Source organism: Hakea prostrata, chromosome 7 (genome assembly GCF_041222555.1).
Source record: "Hakea prostrata isolate BN-2017 chromosome 7, UWA_Hpros_2, whole genome shotgun sequence".
NCBI lineage: Eukaryota > Viridiplantae > Streptophyta > Magnoliopsida > Proteales > Proteaceae > Hakea > Hakea prostrata.
In genome coordinates, this window is record NC_142606.1 from 20,827,715 (window position 1) to 20,848,530 (window position 20,816).

At 38.5% G+C, this 20,816-nt stretch overlaps 1 protein-coding gene across 1 annotated transcript; it reads left to right on the forward strand.

The window, feature by feature from the left end:
* The first annotated feature begins 1,957 nt into the window (after positions 1–1,957).
* Positions 1,958–20,783, forward strand: LOC149010461 (catalytics). Its single transcript, XM_089161293.1, has 15 exons — positions 1,958–2,380; positions 2,464–2,536; positions 2,650–2,671; positions 2,775–2,853; positions 2,959–2,991; positions 4,701–4,849; positions 5,023–5,179; positions 6,094–6,334; positions 10,459–10,700; positions 17,875–18,138; positions 18,251–18,361; positions 18,737–18,961; positions 19,075–19,278; positions 19,361–19,537; positions 20,276–20,783. The coding sequence occupies exons 1-15, from the start codon at positions 2,105–2,107 to the stop codon at positions 20,477–20,479; spliced, it is 2,457 nt and encodes an 818-aa protein (XP_089017419.1). The 5' UTR covers positions 1,958–2,104; the 3' UTR covers positions 20,480–20,783.
* Positions 20,784–20,816: the final 33 nt, after the last annotated feature.

Sequence of the window (20,816 nt, forward strand, 5' to 3'; positions counted from 1 at the left end):
CAACGTTCCTCTTCGGACTTGGCATTGGCCGTTCTCTCATTGCCCGAGCCTATCCTGAATGACTCTCCAACCGCCCGAGGGGATATTTGTGGTTCTTCAACTCCTTGAGGGGGTGTAAAGGATTCTTCACAAAGGGTCTTCAACTTCCTGAGGGAATCTAAGGGATTATTCCCAAAGAGTTCTCCAACTCCCCGAGGGGATATAAGGGACTCTTCCCAAAGGATCTCCAACTCTTGGGGTATAAGGGATTCTTCTTGAAGTGCTCTCCAATTTCCCGAGAGGGTGTATGTGGTTATTCACAAGGGGCTCTCGGGTTGACTATCCTCCACAACATAGATCAAGAAATCTATGGTTATTATTATTATTTGTTTTTTTAATTTTTTTTAATTATTATTTGTTTTTTATTTTTTTGTAGTCTCTCTCTCAAATTTCATGTTCAAGTACACCTAAGAAAGAGGAGCATCATTTAAAGCATTGAGGAAGGATTTTCAAAGCAACATGAGGATCACCAAAGTGAGAGTAGGAACAAAGATGAATATTCATAAGGATGAATTCTTTGTCTCGTAGCATATTAATTTTTAGCCGCTTGTTATGTTAATTTTTTCTATACATGATGTTGGCTTGAGAGCGGATGATGCTCTTGCATTTTGAAAAACAGAGTTCTCCCAAAAAGTAAATAAAGACTATACAAGTTATCCAACTAATCCTTGGCAGTTGATTGAAAATTTCCACATGCCATGTATTATTCCTTTTATCATAGTGTTGTCCATTATGAATGAGAACAAATTTCCATAATGTGTTGATCATGGAACTACTCTTATCTCGGTGGTGGTATTATATTAAAAGAATGCACTATTTACACTCATTTCTATTCTTCAGTTTCACCTAACATACGTTAAGAAAATTATCGTGGTGAGGCCCCCCGGGCCGCGGGGGGGGGGGCCACTAGGTATAGTCCTCCCGGCCTACTCTAATCAACATGGTCTCATCTTCTTCTGTCTAATGTCACCCTTTTTTGATGGGTCACAACATGTTGGCATTAGCACAAGAAACCGATATGGTATGAATAGGAGAAATTTAGTTAATACTCAGCTTCCGCAAGCACTTGAGGGTATTTTTTTTTAAAAAAAAACCGATATGGTAGAAAGGATCAGAAAGAGTAGCTAACAAACATGCTGCTTAACAATGCTAATATTGCTAGATTGGAGATAAGACATTTAAAATATCGGAACAAATGGCTCAGGTGCTCTCAGCGTGCGTATGTGATGACAATAAGCTAGCTAATTAATCTTTTCTATCTTATAAAAATTGACAGTAATATTGCACTAGGGTCAACGTGAAGTTGGAGTGTCATGTAGTCAAATTGAAGGAAGAAAAATATGAAAATGAAAGTTATAGAGATGGAAGAAAACTGGAGAGGCTTTAACATGTGGCTTCCAATCTATTCTGGATTCCAGTTTGGTTTGTTTTTATTGTCATTATAACATGTTATATGGCAGTATCTCAATTTCTATTAATTTTGGATTGTTTTAGTTGTTTTTTTTTTTTTGTATGAGGTTACATCCTCAAGGGAGCTTTTTTATATTAATGCCGCAGAGTGGATGCGAACCCAAGACCTCCCCTAGGGAAGCTGGATCTTTAATCGCTTTAACATACCACCTTTAGCAGATGGTTAAACATTTACTTGGTATCAACGATGATTATCTCCTAAAAGGACGAAATTTGCATTTTTCGGTTTCTGTAAAGGAAAACTTCGCTACTTGCCGAAAAATCCGAAAAATCCCGATATGTTTTACCATCTCTACCAGTCTACCGAACTTTAGGTCTGGAAAGACAGTTTTGGACCTGCCGCTTCAAAGTCTGATTCGCGTGTTCCCATTTTATGAAACTCATAATCCTCGTATCCACTCTATCTGGCTTCCCTAACTATTCACACGTGTTCTTATCAAAAGAAGAAGCACCAAAAAAAAAAAAAAAAATTACACGTGTCACCTTCCCTTCGTCCGAGTTCTAAGACTTTCTTCCTTTGTCTGATCTCTCGCCGCTTTCCACAAATTTTTTTATAGTTCGAGTGTTTACTTCTATAAATAGCAAATCGTGTACGATGACAGTAAGGGAGCTCTGTTCCAGCACCGTTGTTTCTCTCATCCGTTTCAATCGCTTCGGCTCGCGAAGAAAATCGATAACAAATTGGAATCCATCCATTTCTTCCTTATCGCTTTCATCACTCTCACCATTTGTATCTCCTCGACGATACATTCACCTTCACAAGGTCTTAGCCATGGCCGAACGAACCCTAAACCCACCCCAATCTCACAAACACACCAATCGTCTTGCGAGGGAACATAGTCCATATCTACTTCAGCACGCTCACAATCCGGTTTGTTTGCTCTTGTCCATTTCCACTGTGTTCATTGATTAACTAATTAAAGGTTTGAATTTGATGATTCGATTTTCATATAGGTTGATTGGTATCCATGGGGAGAAGAGGCTTTCCAGGAAGCGAGAAGGAGAGACGTGCCCATCTTTTTATCGAGTACTGCAGCCTAGTCTCGTGCTCTTATCTCTCTTTGTATTCTCTGTTTTCATAATTTTGGTATCGTTATAGTTTTCTAATTCAACGCTGCTTTTGTGCATCCTTGTGAGAAGTTGGATACAGCACCTGTCACTGGTATGTGTTTCGGTTATAATTATTTGCTTTTCTTGAACTGCTTGCTTTAGATGAAAATAAGACTTATTTTCTGATGCGTGGGCATTTCGTTATTGTTGCAAAGGTGTCATGTCATGGAAGTGGAGTCGTTTGAGGATGAAGAGGTTGCCAAATTGCTGAATGCCATGTTTGTCAGTATCAAGGTTCGTTTGGGTTTTGAATGTAGACATTCTCTTTTACTTGCTATTTATTTTGTCCAAGTGCTCATTTAAACTGGTATTTGGATTTTAAAAGTTCCTGTGCTACAGGTGGATCGTGAGGAACGACCAGACGTGGATAAGGTATGAACCAAATGCACTTTGATTCTTCACACTGTGTATAACAGGGCACTGAGAAGAATACGATATGTGCTAAAAACTTGGTCAGTAACTGGGCTCAACAGAAAAACCTGTGACCTTTGTTATTGTCTTGTTTGAGTTATCTCAATAAAACACGTACGACAGGATTATGAGAGTTGGATGTTTTGACTGATTATTATTAAGATGATTATAATTGATGATCGTTGTTTGTTAAGACTGTGTTAATACTAAATTGAGTTGTATTGCTTGTGAAATTTCTTCTGATTTACATGTCTTGCTTGTTTGGAAACTATGGCTACTAAGTTTGAAGCCTTCTCTTCTTGTGCCTAAACCAATGTTATATACCCCAAGGAACAAACTCATTGTTGTTACTGGGGCGTAAACTCTTCTTTGTTGAATCCTCCTAGGCATTCCTAGCATAGCTTGGATCTCTCTCTCCCCCCCCCCCTTCACCCCTTGTATTTCTCCTCCTTTGGGTTGCTTCTATTTTCCTTTTTCTTTCCCCCCCCCCCACCTTTTTTTCACCCGAAAAGAAAGTTTGGAGCTCAGAAGGTGGCTGCAGTGTTCTTGACTTATGCCTTTCCTATCGTGAGTTCCGCTCTTTGGGTCTTGTACACATGGCTAGGGTGGCCACTTGATGGGGCTTTTTCTTGAAAACATAATGTTGCTTCAGAGGTCCCTCAAAATTGGTTTAGTTTGCATTTGCCACATTGTCCCATTAGGGTAACAGTTCTCTGTGCTGCAAACTTTAATTTGGTGGTGTGATGGCCAAAAACTTAGGGGTGTCAACGGTTCGGGTTGGGCCGGTTTCGGGCTGGGCCTAACGGTTTCGAGCTGGAAAGCACTCAGCCCAAACATGGCCCATTAAGAAAATAACGGTTTCGGGCGGTTTGGGTTCGGGCTGACTAACGGTTTGGGCTAACGGTTTCAAATTGGGTTTACTAACGGTTTGAGGTTTACTAGCGGTATGTTTTGAGTATTTTGTTGATGTGTGGAATTTATCAAGAGCATGTAAATACATATAAGCATTAAGTTCTCTTCAAATCTCTTGTGTTGAGTGTTCAAAATCAAAAACTCTTTTTCTACAAAAAAGTAAAAATTATAGAACTCTAATATACAAAAGAAATCTAGCATCTTGATGAATTTTAGTGGGTTGAATTTGTCTATTCTCCTTTCCCTTCTTAACACTTGTAAAAATGGATCAAAATAAAACATTAAAAGATTTTTAAATGATAATACATTTGCTAAATATTTACTAAATCCATCTTCCAAATGGTGAAGGCTTTGACAGGCTTGTTGTTTGCATATTCCAAAGCAAAACAATTAAGAAAACAATTAGAAACTTGGGGGTTTTCTTGGCTTTTACATTTAGATTTATTTATTTTATTTATAACGGGTTTAACGGTTTGGTTTGGGTTCGGCTGGTTTCGGGCCAAATGGTTCGGGCTAGCGGGCCGCACACGGGCTAGCCCGGCCCAGCCCGAACCGTTGCGGGCTGAGGTTGTTCAGCCCAAACACAGCCCATTAAGCATCGGTGCGGGCCGGTTTGGGCTATAACGGGCCGGTTCGGTCCTGTTTTAACGGTTCGGGTTAGGTTTTGACACCCCTACAAAAACTTGTCCAAAGAAACATACTATTTCATTTTTATTTAAAGAAAATCTAAGTCTTTTTTCCATTTTTTTCCTCTGTAGGTGTACATGACATATGTGACAGCACTGTATGGTGGTGGTGGTTGGCCACTAAGTGTGTTCCTTTCTCCAGATCTGAAGCCTTTAATGGGAGGAACATACTTCCCCCCAGATGATAAATATGGAAGACCAGGCTTCAAAACCATACTCAGGTGATCACATAATGTTCATCTTATCTAGTTTCGGCGGCATGGCCATCCTCATAATTGCAACTATAGAGTGAATTTTATTCATGTTACCTTATTTTACTTGCAATTGCATGATTATCATGTTGCAACATCGGGCATCCATCCCGTGACCATTATGTAGTCAATTGTTCATTCAGGAAGGTCAAAGATGCTTGGGAAACAAAAAGAGAGGTGCTTGTCAAGAGTGGAGCCTTCGCGATAGAACAACTGTCAGAAGCACTGGCTGCAAGTGCTAGTTCCAATAAGTTATCAGATGGGCTGCCCCAGAAGGCTTTACACCTGTGCGCTGAACAAGTGAGAACCATAACCCTGATTAATTATATGCTTGTGATTTCCTATAAATTTCACATGGTTTAGGGTGGCAGTCTGAATCTTAATGCATTAGATTTTGATTTTATTTGCCAAAAAAGTTAATTGTCTGTAAATCATTAGAAAGTGCAAAAGGCCTAAAAGAATCATATATTACCCATATAGCTAATAGAACTACAAACTGATGGGCTGATGGCTGTCCATGTTCATAGATGAATAGCGGTGTAAATGGCACCACTCGGGTTCTAACATTTCAATTAGTACCCAAGACTGAGGAACTTAAATAATGTTAAGAAGGGGAGGAAGAAGTGTGTGACAAACAGAGGATTTCCTCACCAAGTGGAGGTTAAGGTGCAATAAAACAAATTTTGGTGCTGTACCACTGTACATTCTTCAAAATATCCACAAGGAGTCTGTGCATGGAGCCTCGAAATTTATAGTGTAAGGCTACAAACTCAACATTCAATTGACTTTCATATTTTAAGCCAGCTGATATATTCTATCACATTAGCAATTAGTCGTTTCTTGGTCATTCATGAACTTGGGAACTTCAACAACCAATTAATCTAGATTCTCAGCCCTTTAAGACTGTGGTGACACACGCATTCATTGGTCAGTTGACCTTTCAACTCTAACAGGACATATATGATGCACGTAGATAATGAGGAACTAGTTGTGTCTGCAGCATCAAACTGATATTGATCTTGGGTACCGTTTCCTAAAATATAGCCAATTCTTATAGGACATGTACTGATAAGTGCCTATAGGTGCATTGAGATTTCCTGAAAGCTTGGGCCTCTCAGGATGTTTTGGAACTCTTTCTGACAGAGCTATTAAATTTAAACTTAGCTAGAATCGGTTTGCTGCTTCTGAACTGGGCTTATCTGTGGTTCTTCTAGCTTTCTGGAAATTATGATGCACAACTTGGTGGTTTTGGATCTGCGCCGAAGTTTCCTAGACCTGTAGAGATTCAGCTAATGATGTATCAGTCAAAGAAGCTGGAGGAAGCTGGGAAATCAAGTGAAGCAAATACTACTTTGAAAATGGTGTTGTTTAGCTTACAATGCATGGCAAGAGGAGGCATCCATGATCACATTGGAGGTGGTTTTCATCGATATAGCGTTGATGAATACTGGCATGGTAAGTTGGCAATTTTAAGTTGTGTCATACAGATAAATATACATCATACACATGTACATCTGGACCTAATTTGAGTTTAATGACATGTTTGGCTTGGAAATTTTTCTTCTTCAGCTTATGCCACCCTTTTGGATATAGAGATATTATTGCTGGTGCCGCTGAATTTAAAGTATATTCATCCAACCACAAAATGATTGCAGCTCTCCTCCCCCCCCCCCCGACCAAAAAAAAAAAAAAAAGTCCACAAAAAGAAGAAGAAAAAAGCGAAATAAAATAAAACACATCCCTGACAGAAGAGATTTTTTTTTATTTTTTTAAATAACCTCTTCTGTTTATAAAATTGAGTTTAGGACCTTGGAACTTTTCAGAATTCCTTGCAACTCATGGTTGCAGTGGATCTCTAGTTTGGATGGTAATCCTTTCCTCGCAACTCATGGTTACACTTGATCTCTAGCTTGGATGGTAATCCTTTCCTTGCAACTCATGGTTGCAGGGGATCTCTAGTTTGGACGGCAATCCTCGGAATACAGTTGAATGGATGAATAATTAGAATCTTTTTTTGTGGTGGGGAACTCTATTGAAGTGTTAATTGAGGTGTTAACCCTGGGAGCAAGATGTTATTGTGGTCATTACTTTTAATGTTTGGGTGGTGTTCTGGTCATTACTGTGGTTTAAGTTGTTGTTGCCATGCTGCTGGCTTTTGTGATCATATATAACAAATGATGTTGATATTTGATTACTGTAATGTGGCATACCCAGGGCACAAGGTTCCCACTAATGCATGGCAGATGTAGACAGCCTTAACCGCGCTTCACGCCAAGGCTGTTTGCATGATTTGAACCACTATCACCAGGTTGCAATAGAGAAACCTTACTGTTTTGCTGAGGCCCGCCCTTTTAGTAGTTGATGACACTCAAAGATTACAAATATGGGCAACTAATATGCTGGTGCCATCAACTTTGCTTTTATTAACTTTTTCTAGTGATATCTGGAGTGTTGTTGCTTTATTTTGAAGTAAAATATGAGTCTTGTGATATAAAATGTGCATGGTGAAAAAAAATTAAGATTTTATTAATTTTTGTTCTAGTGATATCTGAAATTTTATTGATTTATTTAAAGTAAAATGTATGAGAGTATTGTAACATAAAATGTGTGTGGTGGAAAGAATTTAAGACATGGAATCGAGGGAAACTCATGTTTTGACCATGTGAAAATGGGAAGTTTAGGTTGAATCCTGGTAAATTTCATGGAAACTCGGGACTTTTTCCAGCAAGTTTTTTGACAGGTTTTAGGGGTTTTTAGGGGGTATTTTGGGGTGAAACTTTGCATATAAGCTAATTAGAGCATAAAGAACACATTGGCACATGCATTTTGCTAAAAAAATCAATATAGATATGTCATTCAAAGTCATAATGTATATAGAGAGGTTTCTGACACATACACTATAAACATAACATTCAATATATAATTTCTATATTCAAAACTTTAAATACAAAGTAACTAATTTTTAGCCTAAACACACAATACTTATAACCTAAGGAATTCCCAAATTGGGAATTTTTTGCAAATAAAAAATATTTTATAATTAAAATACTTATTATTAATAATTATTAAATACATCAAATCATAATTAAACAACCTAAAATTAATTTGGACACCATCACAACGTTGATTGAGTTCTGATGTCTCAAATAGATCAAAATAAAGCTAATACATCATGTATATGTAAGTTATTTTTTAAAAAATATAATTTTGTAGGTAATTCTTAAAATGAGAAAAATAAAGAATACTAGCACACTTCAAAAATTAAATCTAGCAATATACATTATTAGATCTAGCTACTAGACACAACATATATTAAACTCAAAAGAATCCAACATCATTTAAGAATCCAACATCATTTGAGCATGAAATAAAGAAGAAAAAAAATTAGGGAGATTTCGATTACGTTGCAAAAAACCTTGAAATGACCACCAAGAACTATCAAAATCAAAGGAGAAAGGAAGGGTTAAAACTTGAGGTTCCACCTAGGTTTCGTTTGAAACTTTGTAAAATGCAAAGTTTCGATTAGAGTTCATGACTTTTAAGTGAAAAAAACCACTTGGTCGAATCGGTTGACCTAGATTTCAACCAGGTTTTGCATGTTTCGCAAGTTTGGAGTAGTTTTGATGAAATTTGCAGGTTTTGTTGGAAACATGTGATTTTGTTTCAGTATGCACTAGTTTTGTTTTGACCTTTTCAAAATGGGAAATTTCACTCAAAATTTCATGTGTTTGGGAATTTTGTTCCACGATTTAAGAGCACAGTTGATGTCAAGTTAATTAGCCAACAACTAGTTGTGTCGTCTCCAAACCAAAGTTAACTTTATTTAGTTAGCGCCCCCTGTACAGAGCAGCAATTTAATTCAAATCAAAGGAACTAGAAAAGCTAGGGGCAGACCTAAGGTAAACTTAGGAGTAGCAGTAAGAAAGGATATGCCTCATATCTAGTATGGCTTCAAATAGAGCTGATTGGAAGGCAACGACCCATATACCTGAACCCATTTAGTTGGGATAAGGCTGGTTGTTGTGATGTTGTTGTTGTTGTTGTAGGTATTAGGCCAGAAAATCATGACACCATAATTAAATTTTTTCCGTGGACTTGAACGAAACTTTGAATCAATGATAAGATAATGCAGTGGACTTACTATCATTTTAATGAGACATATGGCCTACTTTAGTTGGCTGACTGTTCAATGTAGCTGAGAAGTATGTATTTTAGTTGGTTTCTGTATAAAGTTGACTAGCTAACTGCTTAATTACACTCAATACAAGTCCGTTATGGTAAATGCTGGATAACTATTTTCAGTTGTTTTTTATACTAGTGTGAGACTGCAAATTCTTGTCTTATTGACAATAGAGAACTTGTACTGTCATTTGAACTTAAATATGATTCCTCTAGTCAAGGATGGCATGAGGAGTCTAGACATTGAAATCTTTATGAAGCTGTGACTTCGAGATTTGGGAGTTTTTGGGCAGTGTGGGTGTTTTTTAGGTTTGATTGGCTATGTTATGCAATTTTCTGGTTGCTGTTGCTTCTTTTAGGATTATGCAGGTTTCTTCTTTTTCCTTTCCCTTCTTGGCCTTGCCTCCTTTTGGCGCTCCTTCAGCTTCTTCTACATGAATTTTTCATCTTGTATAGAAATCTCTTAAAAAAAAAAAGAATTCAGTAGTTATGTATGGGAGCACTGATGCTGTCATTGGTGGAGAGTTCCAAAATGTCTTGTATGGGAGCACTGACGCTGTCATTGGTGGAGAGTTTCAAAATGTCTTGACTTTATCGAGGCTGAAACTTGTAGGGACAGATGAGCAAACAAATGCAGAAATGAGAACCATAAGGCATGAGAGCGTAGGCTGGGTTTTAATTGAATGAAACTCCTTTTCTTCAAGTGGCTTAGATTATGGAACTGAAAAGCAGTGAGAAGGTGACAACTTTAAGGTCATTGTAATCAGTTTGTTGTGTGCTTATTGATCACAATAAGTGGTGTTCAAGAATCTTTTCTTCAAAACAAGAAATGTATTCGTATTACATTTGAGTTGCTTGCTTATCAGGACATTGGTCAGAGGACGGTCCTACAATCAGAATTCGTTGTTGGCTGAAACTTGTAGATAAGCAAACAAATGCTCAGAAATGAGAACCATAAGTCATGAGATCGCTGAGTTTTAATTGAATGAAGCTCTTTTCCTCGAGTGGCTCAGATCATGGAACTGAAAAGCAGTGAGCAAGTGACAGCTTTAAGGTCATTATTATCAGTTTGTTACATGTGGTTATTGATCACGTGAGTGGCGCTCAAGAACCTTTTATTCAGATGAAGAAAATGCATCGGTATTACATCGAAGTTGCTTGCTTATCAGGACATTGGTCAGAGGATGGTTGTACAATCAGAATACATATATTACTCTTTCCAGTAGTATTTTTTGCATAATTTTCAGTAGCCTTGTTGTTGGTATCCACTCCATTGAGTAGGTAGTGCTTTATACTTCATTTTATTTTATTTTTTTGGATAAGAACTTGATGTTTGCAAGGCTGCTCCTTATTTTGACAGAATTTATTGGCTTCTTTTGATGCATATTGTTGTTTTGCAGTTCCACACTTCGAGAAAATGTTGTATGATCAGGGGCAGCTGGCAAATGTTTATTTGGACGCTTTTTCCATCACAGGAGATACCTTATATTCATGCGTGGCTCGGGATATCCTTGACTATTTAAGGAGAGATATGATTGGAGAAAGTGGTGAAATTTATTCAGCAGAGGATGCAGATAGTGCTGAATTTGAGGGTGCTTCGAGGAAAAAGGAAGGAGCATTCTATGTTTGGACAACTCAAGAGGTCAGATTTGATAGTGATTTGTGAACATTAGTAAATTTAGATATTATTCTCTAAACCTTCTGATTTGATGAATATTATTTATGGAAATGACTAGATCATGCATAACTTTCAATACTTTTTATCATCATACTTCATATAAGAGATCTATATGTTGCTTGAAGTCTTATGTTTTCCAATTTCTCTTGTCAACCGAAGAATTGCTGCCTGTGTCTCTGGTATTTTTTTGCCTTCCTAGGGTGTGTATCGGACATAGGCAGGCCTAACCATGGAACTAAATCTCACTTTCAACCCCCCCCTCCATTGAAGCCTGACTTATGTTGACAGATTTTGTAAGTAGTTGTGCCCAAGGAGATGCTATTGCCAAGAACTTTAATTTTGTGCCCAAAACATGTATATGTATGTAGTGCATTCTGAGGAGTGTTTATGATTCATTCTATCATACTGCTCGTAGAGTGGACCTTGCAAAAGACTCCACATGGAAGTGAGGGGTGAGTACTGGTTTTTCTTGTCTAATGCATGTTTTGACTGTTTTTATAGCTTATTTACATTCCCTGTAGCTCAATTATATGTAGACTCAATTCTTGTAATACTCTAGTCTGCAGCAACATTCAGTGTGACCTAACAAACTTGGGTTCCAAATCACGAGACACTTTTTGTGGGTCTTTTTCCCTGGAAGTAATTCTTGGAGTATGTCTATTATAAATAGGTAGCCCTTAAGATTTAGGTTTTGAATTTGGTCCAACAAAATTCCTCCTGTGAACCTGAGTTTCAGCTTGGATTAAAACTGAGAGTTTGAACCTTGGAGCTAACAGAACCTGAAGTTTCTGTTGGAAGCAGTTTCAGGGAAGAGAATAAAAATTTATGGGCCTTGGATCGTATGAACCACATATCGTTAGTTGTTATAAATTACCTAGGCTCATTAAGAATCTAGCCTCTGTGTTTTAAAGGAGTTTATTGTAATTTACGGTACATTTTATTGATATGCTACAGTTGTATATTATATACATCCGGGGCTTTGGCTGGTAAGAAAGTGTGGGCCATTCTAGATTGATCAGGCCTTAGGCTTACTTATGTGCTATTTCCATGGTAATCAAGCCATGGTCTTTGTAATTGTGACACCAGGATTTAATAAACTTGGACAGACTGATGCTAGCAAGTCTCTCCAGTTGCTGCATTCATAGTTGTCAAGGTTTCATGTTGCAGACAGGTTGTGGGAATTCCAATGCAAGTCTAAGGATTGAATGAATTTGGGTTGTGACGAACTCAAAATTTATGTGCAGAAATGAGATTTAACAGCTGCCATAAATGATGAATTTTCCAAGCACTATTGTGGGAAATTCATTTCAGGAATCATGGAAATTCAATAAAAGATACATGATAGGCAGCATGTTATTTTTCTGTTATCCAAGTTGGAATGATGTGATCAAGTGTATAGTTATTACCAATTTCCAAGAATGTATTGTCACACCCCAATTCCATCAAACCAATCCAAAATCCAAAATCAGGTTGCAGTATACACCCATTTGTCACAAGAATCAATCATAACAACAACGTAACTGGATTAAACATAGTTAACTGGGGACAAAAGGGAGAAAAACGTGTTATTTCCTTTCCATCAAAAGTCACTTGTACATAGGTACATACCCTCCAAGGCTAGGGTGCATCACACCAAAAAGAAATACCTGATGCTGACCCCAACAAGGGACATACAAACTACAACAAGAAATAACACTATTTCCACCATAAGGTTCCTATCACGCACGTACAAGTCGTAACTTATACCCCACGTTGACATCCACTGTGCTGAAATCTATTAAGTCACTAGCAATCCCACCCAATTTATATGGGTCTGGAGTAGGCACAAACGTCACACGCACAACCATCTCCATGACCAGAAGTAGTGGGGCTCCACCAATCCCCGTTATTGGGAATGCACGCTGAAAATGCCTTAGGCATGAAGTCGGACGTAGAAAGATCGGCATCCTCAGATAATGCTGAATCTATAGAACATGTGTATATACAAAAGTGAGCTCATAGAGCCCAGTGAGGGGAAATATCTATGAAGCAAACATAACAATATATCATGAGGTTATGATGCACAAACATATGCTCTAGCATACAATGCCTAGGTCTGTGAAGGTTAAGCGCTACTCCGGTTGCTATGCAATATTCTTCCAATACCCCCACAGGGTTTAATCATATTCACATAACCACAAGAATACCGTCGGACCATTGGGTTACTTGCATTTCACCCTAGACAACCGCATGAGGCCTATGGCTACTCATATTTCACCCACATCCCATTGTTTAGACCAACACCTAATCCCCTGTTGGCAAGGGAAGTAGCACTCTGATATGCACTCTAGCCATGCAGTCTACTATGATGATTATGCGGGGTCCAAAGTATGTTTTGTGTCCCATACCACAGTCATACAGCTGGCTTCGTATGCAATACAGAATTAGAACTAAATGCTTCCACTATAATCAAGTCATTTCATACCCATCATAGTAATGAGTGTGGGAATACCGAGTGTACAGTCCACGAGTATAATACCCATCATACACTTTTACCAGGGCGTGCGATCACACATTCAAGGTATTTCTCATACCATCACCAGAGGGTACGTATGCATCCATAATCATATACACATGCATTGCAACTATATAAATATCATGCTATGCCTTGCATGTCCTAATTACATCAATTCTACACATAATAGATGCATGCTTGTATGACCAATAAAATAAGATAAGGATCCATGATGCATGAGAGTTCTAAGTTCCCACTCACTGATTACTTGTCGGTTCTGCGTAAGCCTCTTTAGAATTCACCTTAAGCTAGCTTGCATACACGCTTTCTCTTTCCTTTGTGAGCGAAAATCTTGCCAACCCCTCTTTCCCTCCTAGTCTCGTGTTATTTATAGGTGAGGGTTCAAGGTTTTTGATTTAAAGAATTCTACCGAATCAAAGTTTATTAATTTAAAATTTAGAAGTGATGTGTCACATGCCCATTATCTTACTTGTGATTCATCTCTCATACTTACCACCTCCTGCTCCACGTGGGGGTGGGTGGTTAAAATGGTGACTTCTTAAAGTATTATCATTTTTTTTTGCTTTCATACATTGTCCCCCACTCGCATTTTCTAAATTCAGCACCTATCTCCATACGTGGAGCTGGGTACTCACCTTTAAAATATTGCCTCCTACCTAAGGTGACACCTCAACTATTTAATTGCCACCTTCATTTAAGAATGACACTTCATCCTTAAAAGATACACTTCCACCTCACTTTCTTTTATAAATTTTAGTTCCCAGCATATTATTTTTATACTATATTTTTACCTTTAATTCTCATCTCCACGACAAAAGACTTCCTATTATTATTATACCATTATTTATATTATTCCTTTATAACCCAATCTCATTTGACCACGCCGATTCTCGCGTGGGATCAACCTCGAGTTCGCCTATTGGTACTTCTGGGTTCAAAATTTGTACTGATCATTTTTCCGTATTTGGATCAGTCTAATTCGGGGTTCAATATTTTAAAGGTGAGTACCCAGCTCCACGTATGGAGCTAGGTGCTGAATTTAGAAAATGCGAGTGGGGGACAATGTATGAAAGTAAAAAAAAAATGATAATACTTTAAGAAGTCACCATTTTAACCACCCACCCCCACGTGGAGCAGGAGGTGGTAAGTATGAGAGATGAATCACAAGTAAGATAATGGGCATGTGACACATCACTTCTAAATTTTAAATTAATAAACCTTGATTCGGTAGAATTCTTTAAATCAAAAACCTTGAACCCTCACATATAAATAACACGAGACTAGGAGGGAAAGAGGGGTTGGCAAGATTTTCGCTCACAGAGGAAAGAGAAGGCGTGCATGCAAGCTAGCTTAAGGTGAATTCTAAAGAGGCTTACGCAGAACCGACAAGTAATCGGTGAGTGGGAACTTAGAACTCTCATGCATCATGGATCCTTATCTTATTTTATTGGTCATACAAGCATGCATATATTATGTGTAGAATTGATGTAATTAGGACATGCATGGCATAGCATGATATTTATATAGTTGCAATGCATGTGTATATGATTATGGATGCATACGTACCCTCTGGTGATGTTGTGAGAAATACCTTGAATGTGTGATCGCACGCCCGGTAGAAGTGTATGATGGATATTATACTCATGGATTGTACACTCGGTATTCCCACACTCATTACTATGATGGGTATGAAATGACTTGATTATAGTGGAAGCATTTTGTTCTAATTTTGTATTGCATATGAGGCCAGCTGTATGACTGTGGTATGGGACACAAAACATACTTTGACCCCGCATAATCATCATAGTAGACTGCATGGCTAGAGTGCATATCAGAGTGCTACTTCCCTTGCCAACAAGGGATTAGGTGTTGGTCAACCAATGGGATGTGGGTGAAATGTGAGTAGCCATGGGCCTCATGCGGTTGTCTAGGGTGAAATGCAAGTAACCCAATGGTCCGGCGGTATTCTTGTGGTTATGTGAATATGATTAAACCCTGTGGGGGTATTGGAAGAATATTGCACTGCGACCGGAGTAGCGCTTAACCTTCACAGACCTAGGCATTGTATGCTAGAGCATATGTTTGTGCATTATAACCTCATGATATATTGTTATGTTTGCTTTATAGATATTTCCCCTCACTGGGCTCTATGAGCTCACTTTTGTATATACACATGTTTTATAGATTCAGCATTATCTGAGGATGCCGATCTTTCTAAGTCCGACTTCATGCCTGAGGCATTTTCAGCATGCGTTCCCAATAACGGGGATTGGTGGAGCCCCACTACTTCTGGTCATGTAGATGGTTGTGCGTGTGATGTTTGTGCCTACTCCAGACCCACATAAATTGGGTGGGATTGCTAGTGACTTAATAGATTTCGGCACAGTGGACGTCAACGTGGGGTATAAGTTACGACTTGTACGTGCGTGATAGGAACCTTATGGTGGAAATAGTGTTATTTCCTGTTGTAGTTTGTATGTCACTTGTTGGGGTCGGCATCAGGTATTTCTTTTTGGTGTGATGCACCCTAGCCTTCGAGGGTATGTACCTATGTACAAGTGACTTTTGATGGAAAGGAAATAACACGTTTTTCTCCCTTTTGTCCCCAGTTAACTATGTTTAATCCAATTGCGTTGTTGTTATGATTGATTCTTGTGACAAATGGTTGTATACTGCAACCAGATTCTGGATTGGTTCGAGAGCAGGCCTGTAAGTGTTCGCACTGTTGCATCTTCGGTTTGATGAAATCGGGGTGTGACATGTACTCTTATTGCCTCTTGCTGTTGTTGACTGATGACTTTCCACATTGAAATGTGATGATATAGTGTTGTTCACTATCGGACTTCAAGAATGTATATTGGTCCTTGCTGTTAATTGATGGACTCTCCAGTCCTCACATTTTGTCTGAATAACTGTGCCCCAAAGAAAGACCAGCAAATTGACCAAATAAAATGAATCTGTGCTGTAGTTGTCTAAAGCAAAGCTCAAATACTTAAATGATTGAAAATGATATAGATTTGATGAGGCCTGATGGTTGGCACCCCTACCTACAGCAACCAATAAACTCTGATAGATCCATAGCATTTTGGATGAACTAGGACTGATTGTGGTTTCATAAAACTGTGCTACATCACGTCACCTAGGACGGCCTGACAATGAGGCTTGCCTCCGTCACCTAGTTTCAACGGCCCCTCCAAGCCTTGGGATCAAATTAATTGAATACATTTTGTTAAACCAGAAATTTTAAAGAACAGCAGTAGAATGCATGGAAACAAGTGTTTTAAGTGAATATTATGTTTGTTTGTGAGTGTCCTCATCATATTCTTCCTAGCTTCGTTTAATCATCTTATGTATTGGAATCTTGCAGTGAGGGCTTCTCTTCCCAATTTGTGGTCCACATTTTATTGCATTTTTGTGGACATCTAACTCTGATCATTTTATGGTTTGACTTTTGACCGAGGTGGGCCAACATTTTGGTTAAATCTCAGTTTCCCAATAAACCAACACACCATGGATGTATAAGTTCCTGGTTTGACATTTTTTTTTTTTTTTTTCAATCTTGATAGTTTTGATCAATAAATGTGAAGTTATGAGCGATTTTAGCCAATTTCGACCAAGCCAGTTTCAGTAGTTTCAACAATTTTCGACCAGTTTGACGGTTTCAACTATTTTTGACCAGTCCATCACAGGTCTAGTTTTACCCCAAATTTTGATCCATCTCACCCAAATTTTTGGTTGTGACTGTAGAAACCCACTCCCCAACCAAGATCTTGATACTTGGACAGTTCTATATGTCCCCTATTATATGCCTGAATATCAGCAGTGTCTAATTCTACATTCTCCATTTCTTTTCGTTTGCTTCTTTTCTGTTGCTTTTCTTATTTTCTGTCTTTTGATCCCATCTCTTTTCTTTGTTCTCTCATATAGATTTTTTGTATTTCTTTTATTTACTTGATCTAAATTAGATTTTTTGTATTTCTTTTCTTTACTTGATCTAAAAAGGAAGGAAGGAGTGCTTCCCTGAAAGCCATTCCTCTTTCTTCCCCCATATGCTCTTATGCTTTGCTCTTTTAAGCTATTTCTGTGTGGACACTCCCATCCCATTCTCGTTTTACATTTTTCTGTTGTAAACTTGTTTGCTCTTCTTCAATGTGTTATCATCCTTTGCTTTTAAGAGCTTTATGTGCTGAACTCTCCTTTGAATCTAAAGTTTCTGTTTCCTACTTTTCTTATCCCATTTCTAATATTATTCTCCATTCTGCTTGCTTTCATTTCTTATGCGTGGAACCCCGTTCTCTCTACTCTACTTCTTCTTTTTAAAGGGTCTCTGTAGCATTGAGTCGGGACAAGGCTGAGCTATTGTTGCTGCTACTGCTGTTACACCTGTGGAGAATCTGGGCAATTGGCTTTGGTTCTACATATGCATATACTTTCTTTCTTTTTTTGTACCAAAAACTGTCAATATATATGAATTTGCTTTTTTCCCGTGTTTTACTGTCTCTATGTTTAGGGAATATGGTTTTGATTAGTTGAGGCTATATGAAATTAGCCTAGCTTTGGCATTCTGAACTTACTACTTTCTTATTTATCTGACTTTTGGCTATTTAATTGGGTTTTCCGAAGGTTGAAAATATAGTTGGAGAACATGCAGATATTTTCAAAGATCATTATTACCTAAAAGCATCAGGCAACTGTGACCTTTCACGAATGAGCGACCCCCACAATGAATTCAAAGGGAAAAATGTACTCATAGAGAGAAATGATACTTCTACAATGGCATCAAAGCTGGGAATTTCCAAGGATGAATATTTGGATATTTTAGGAGTTTGTAGAAAGAAGCTTTTTGATGCAAGGACAGAACGGCCACGGCCACATTTAGATGACAAGGTATTATTTTTTTATTTCTTCGTTGCCACAGGAATCATGTCTTCCTTGGAAAGATTTGATGTATTTCTGTGCTTATCTTCTCACACTTTTAACAGATCAGGTTCTTGCCTAGGTAATTGTTTCATGGAATGGACTCGCTATTTCAGCCTTTGCAAAAGCTTCTCAGATTCTCAAGGGAGAACCAGAAGGGACCAAATATAGCTTTCCTGTCACTGGGTGCACTGTAAGACTCTGAACATGAGTTGTCTGAAAGCAATTATTAATTTTTATTATTTTTTTTTTTAAATCTTTTGATGATGCTTCATAGTCATCGACTGTTTCTCTTCTTTTTTTTAATCAGTAATTGCGGTGGTCTAATTGCTTGTACTTATCGAAGAAAATTATAGGAATTTCCCCTCGCCGTATGCTGATGTCCTCTTTGCGAATATCAATCTTTTTTCCTTTTTCCTGGGGGGGGGTGGAGTTGGGTGGGGTTGATGGATATGACACACAAAAAACATGCACGGACACACTTCCATGAAACACAGACCAACCCCTACCACTCCATGAAAAATTATAATGAATTTACACCAACACAGTGGTCTCTTTATATTTTCAGCCTAGAGAATATCTAGAAGTTGGAGAGAAGGCAGCATCTTTTATCAGGAGTAAGCTTTACGATGAAAGCACACGTAGACTGAAGCATAGCTTTCGGAATGGTCCATCTAAAGCACCTGGTTTTTTAGATGATTATGCCTTTCTAATCTGTGGTTTGCTGGATCTTTACGAGTGTGGTGGGGAGACCAGCTGGCTGTCGTGGGCAATCGAACTGCAAAATACCCAGGTAAGTATTGCTAACTAATTACTGCAAAGTTGCCCACCTGTGTACCTTGAATTTTCCTTCTTGCCTTGAAGGGCACCATCTGATGTAACATTCCACGGAAACTCTCTTTCTAGGATGAGTTGTTTATGGATAGAGAAGGCGGAGGGTATTTTAATACTCCTGGTGAAGATTCTTCTGTTCTCCTTCGTGTGAAGGAAGATCATGATGGGGCAGAGCCTTCTGGAAATTCTGTATCAGTGATCAATCTTGTTAGGTTAGCATCCATGGTTACGGGAAGCAGATCCGACTATTACAAAGACAATGCAGAACATCTTCTGGTATGTTTCTTTTTGTCTTTAAACCTACATTTAATTAGTTTAATCATCCTTGATGCAACTTGTTTTAATGTATGGTTTTCAGGCAGTTTTTGAATCACGTTTGAAAGATATGTCGATGGCCATACCCTTGATGTGCTGTGCAGCAGACATGCTGTCTCTGCCTTCCCGGAAGCAGGTTGTCTTGGTTGGGCATAAATCAAGTGTGGAGTTCGATGGAATGATGGGTGCTGCTCATGCATCCTATGATCCTAACAGAACTGTAAGTTGGGCATAAGCACTTCTTTGACTCTCTTGTCATGATGTTCTTTGATGTAGGGGTTTTGTTGGTAGAGAACCATTCAATGGTAAATGCATTGAGTGCAACTGTTATCGTGATCACCCGTGATGGTTCTGTGTGTGCTTTTTGTTCAATGTAATGTTAGCATGCACATGCATTGAACAAATGACAATAACTTGGGCAAACATCTCAGCTTTTTAATTTGGATTTGATTGGCCAGCTCTGGATTGGAATTGGCCGAGGATCCAAATTCCAGTGGTATGGTGACCTCATTATTTTATGGAATCTAGGAAGCACCAATTCAGGGCCTATTTCAGGGCGATTCAAATCAGCCAGGACCAGTACCGTCCTGATTCTGTTTGTCTTCTCCATATCAGTTGAATGGACTTTTACTGAGGGGGACTCAATTTGCTGTTCAGACTCCTCGGGAATGGCCGTCGAATGAGGCCAATTGACTGATTGATCTTTGACACTTTAAATGGACTTTTACTGAGGGAAGGTTGGATTCCTGGGACTCAATTTGCTGTTCAGTCTCCTCTGGATTGGATGTCAAATGAGGCCAAATTACAGACTGATCTTTGCACATAAAGTGTCCCGCAAGTGCAATGTGCTTGTTTGTGAGTAGGGCCTTTGGTATCACTTCATAGTTGTCCTAGACTGTAGAATATCTGTAAAAGCCCTGCGCTGATTTGATTTTTCTAATTCTGTTTATTATGACAGGTTATTCATGTAGATCCCAGCAACAAAGAGGACATGGGGTTCTGGGAAAGCAACAATGAAAATATAGCCATGATAGCAAAGAGTAACACTGCAGAGGATAAGGTGGTGGCTTTTGTCTGCCAGAACTTCACGTGCAGTCCTCCTGTTATTGGCCCGGAGTCTCTCAAGGCCCTGCTCAAACAGAAATACTCCCCCCCTGTTTAGCTTAACATGGCTGAGTAAATATGAACTACCAACTCCGTTATACATACCCACCTACCTTCATGTATTTCAACAGGAAGATGAGATGACCAGTGCTCGACGTGTATGTGAAGATCTGCTTCCCTCTCTTGGTTTTGCACCTTCAGTGCTTAGTAATTTATGTTTGTATGTCTTTTTTATAATTAGTAGAGAGACCTTGTAGGGTAATAAATGTTGAGAGTGAGAGAGCAACTTTACCCGGTCCCTTAAGTTAGTTATGTATATTAACTTCCTGTTTCTAATTATGAAAGATGAAGCTGTTACTTTTCGTTGCTTTTTTCTAACTCTGAAAGATGAGTCA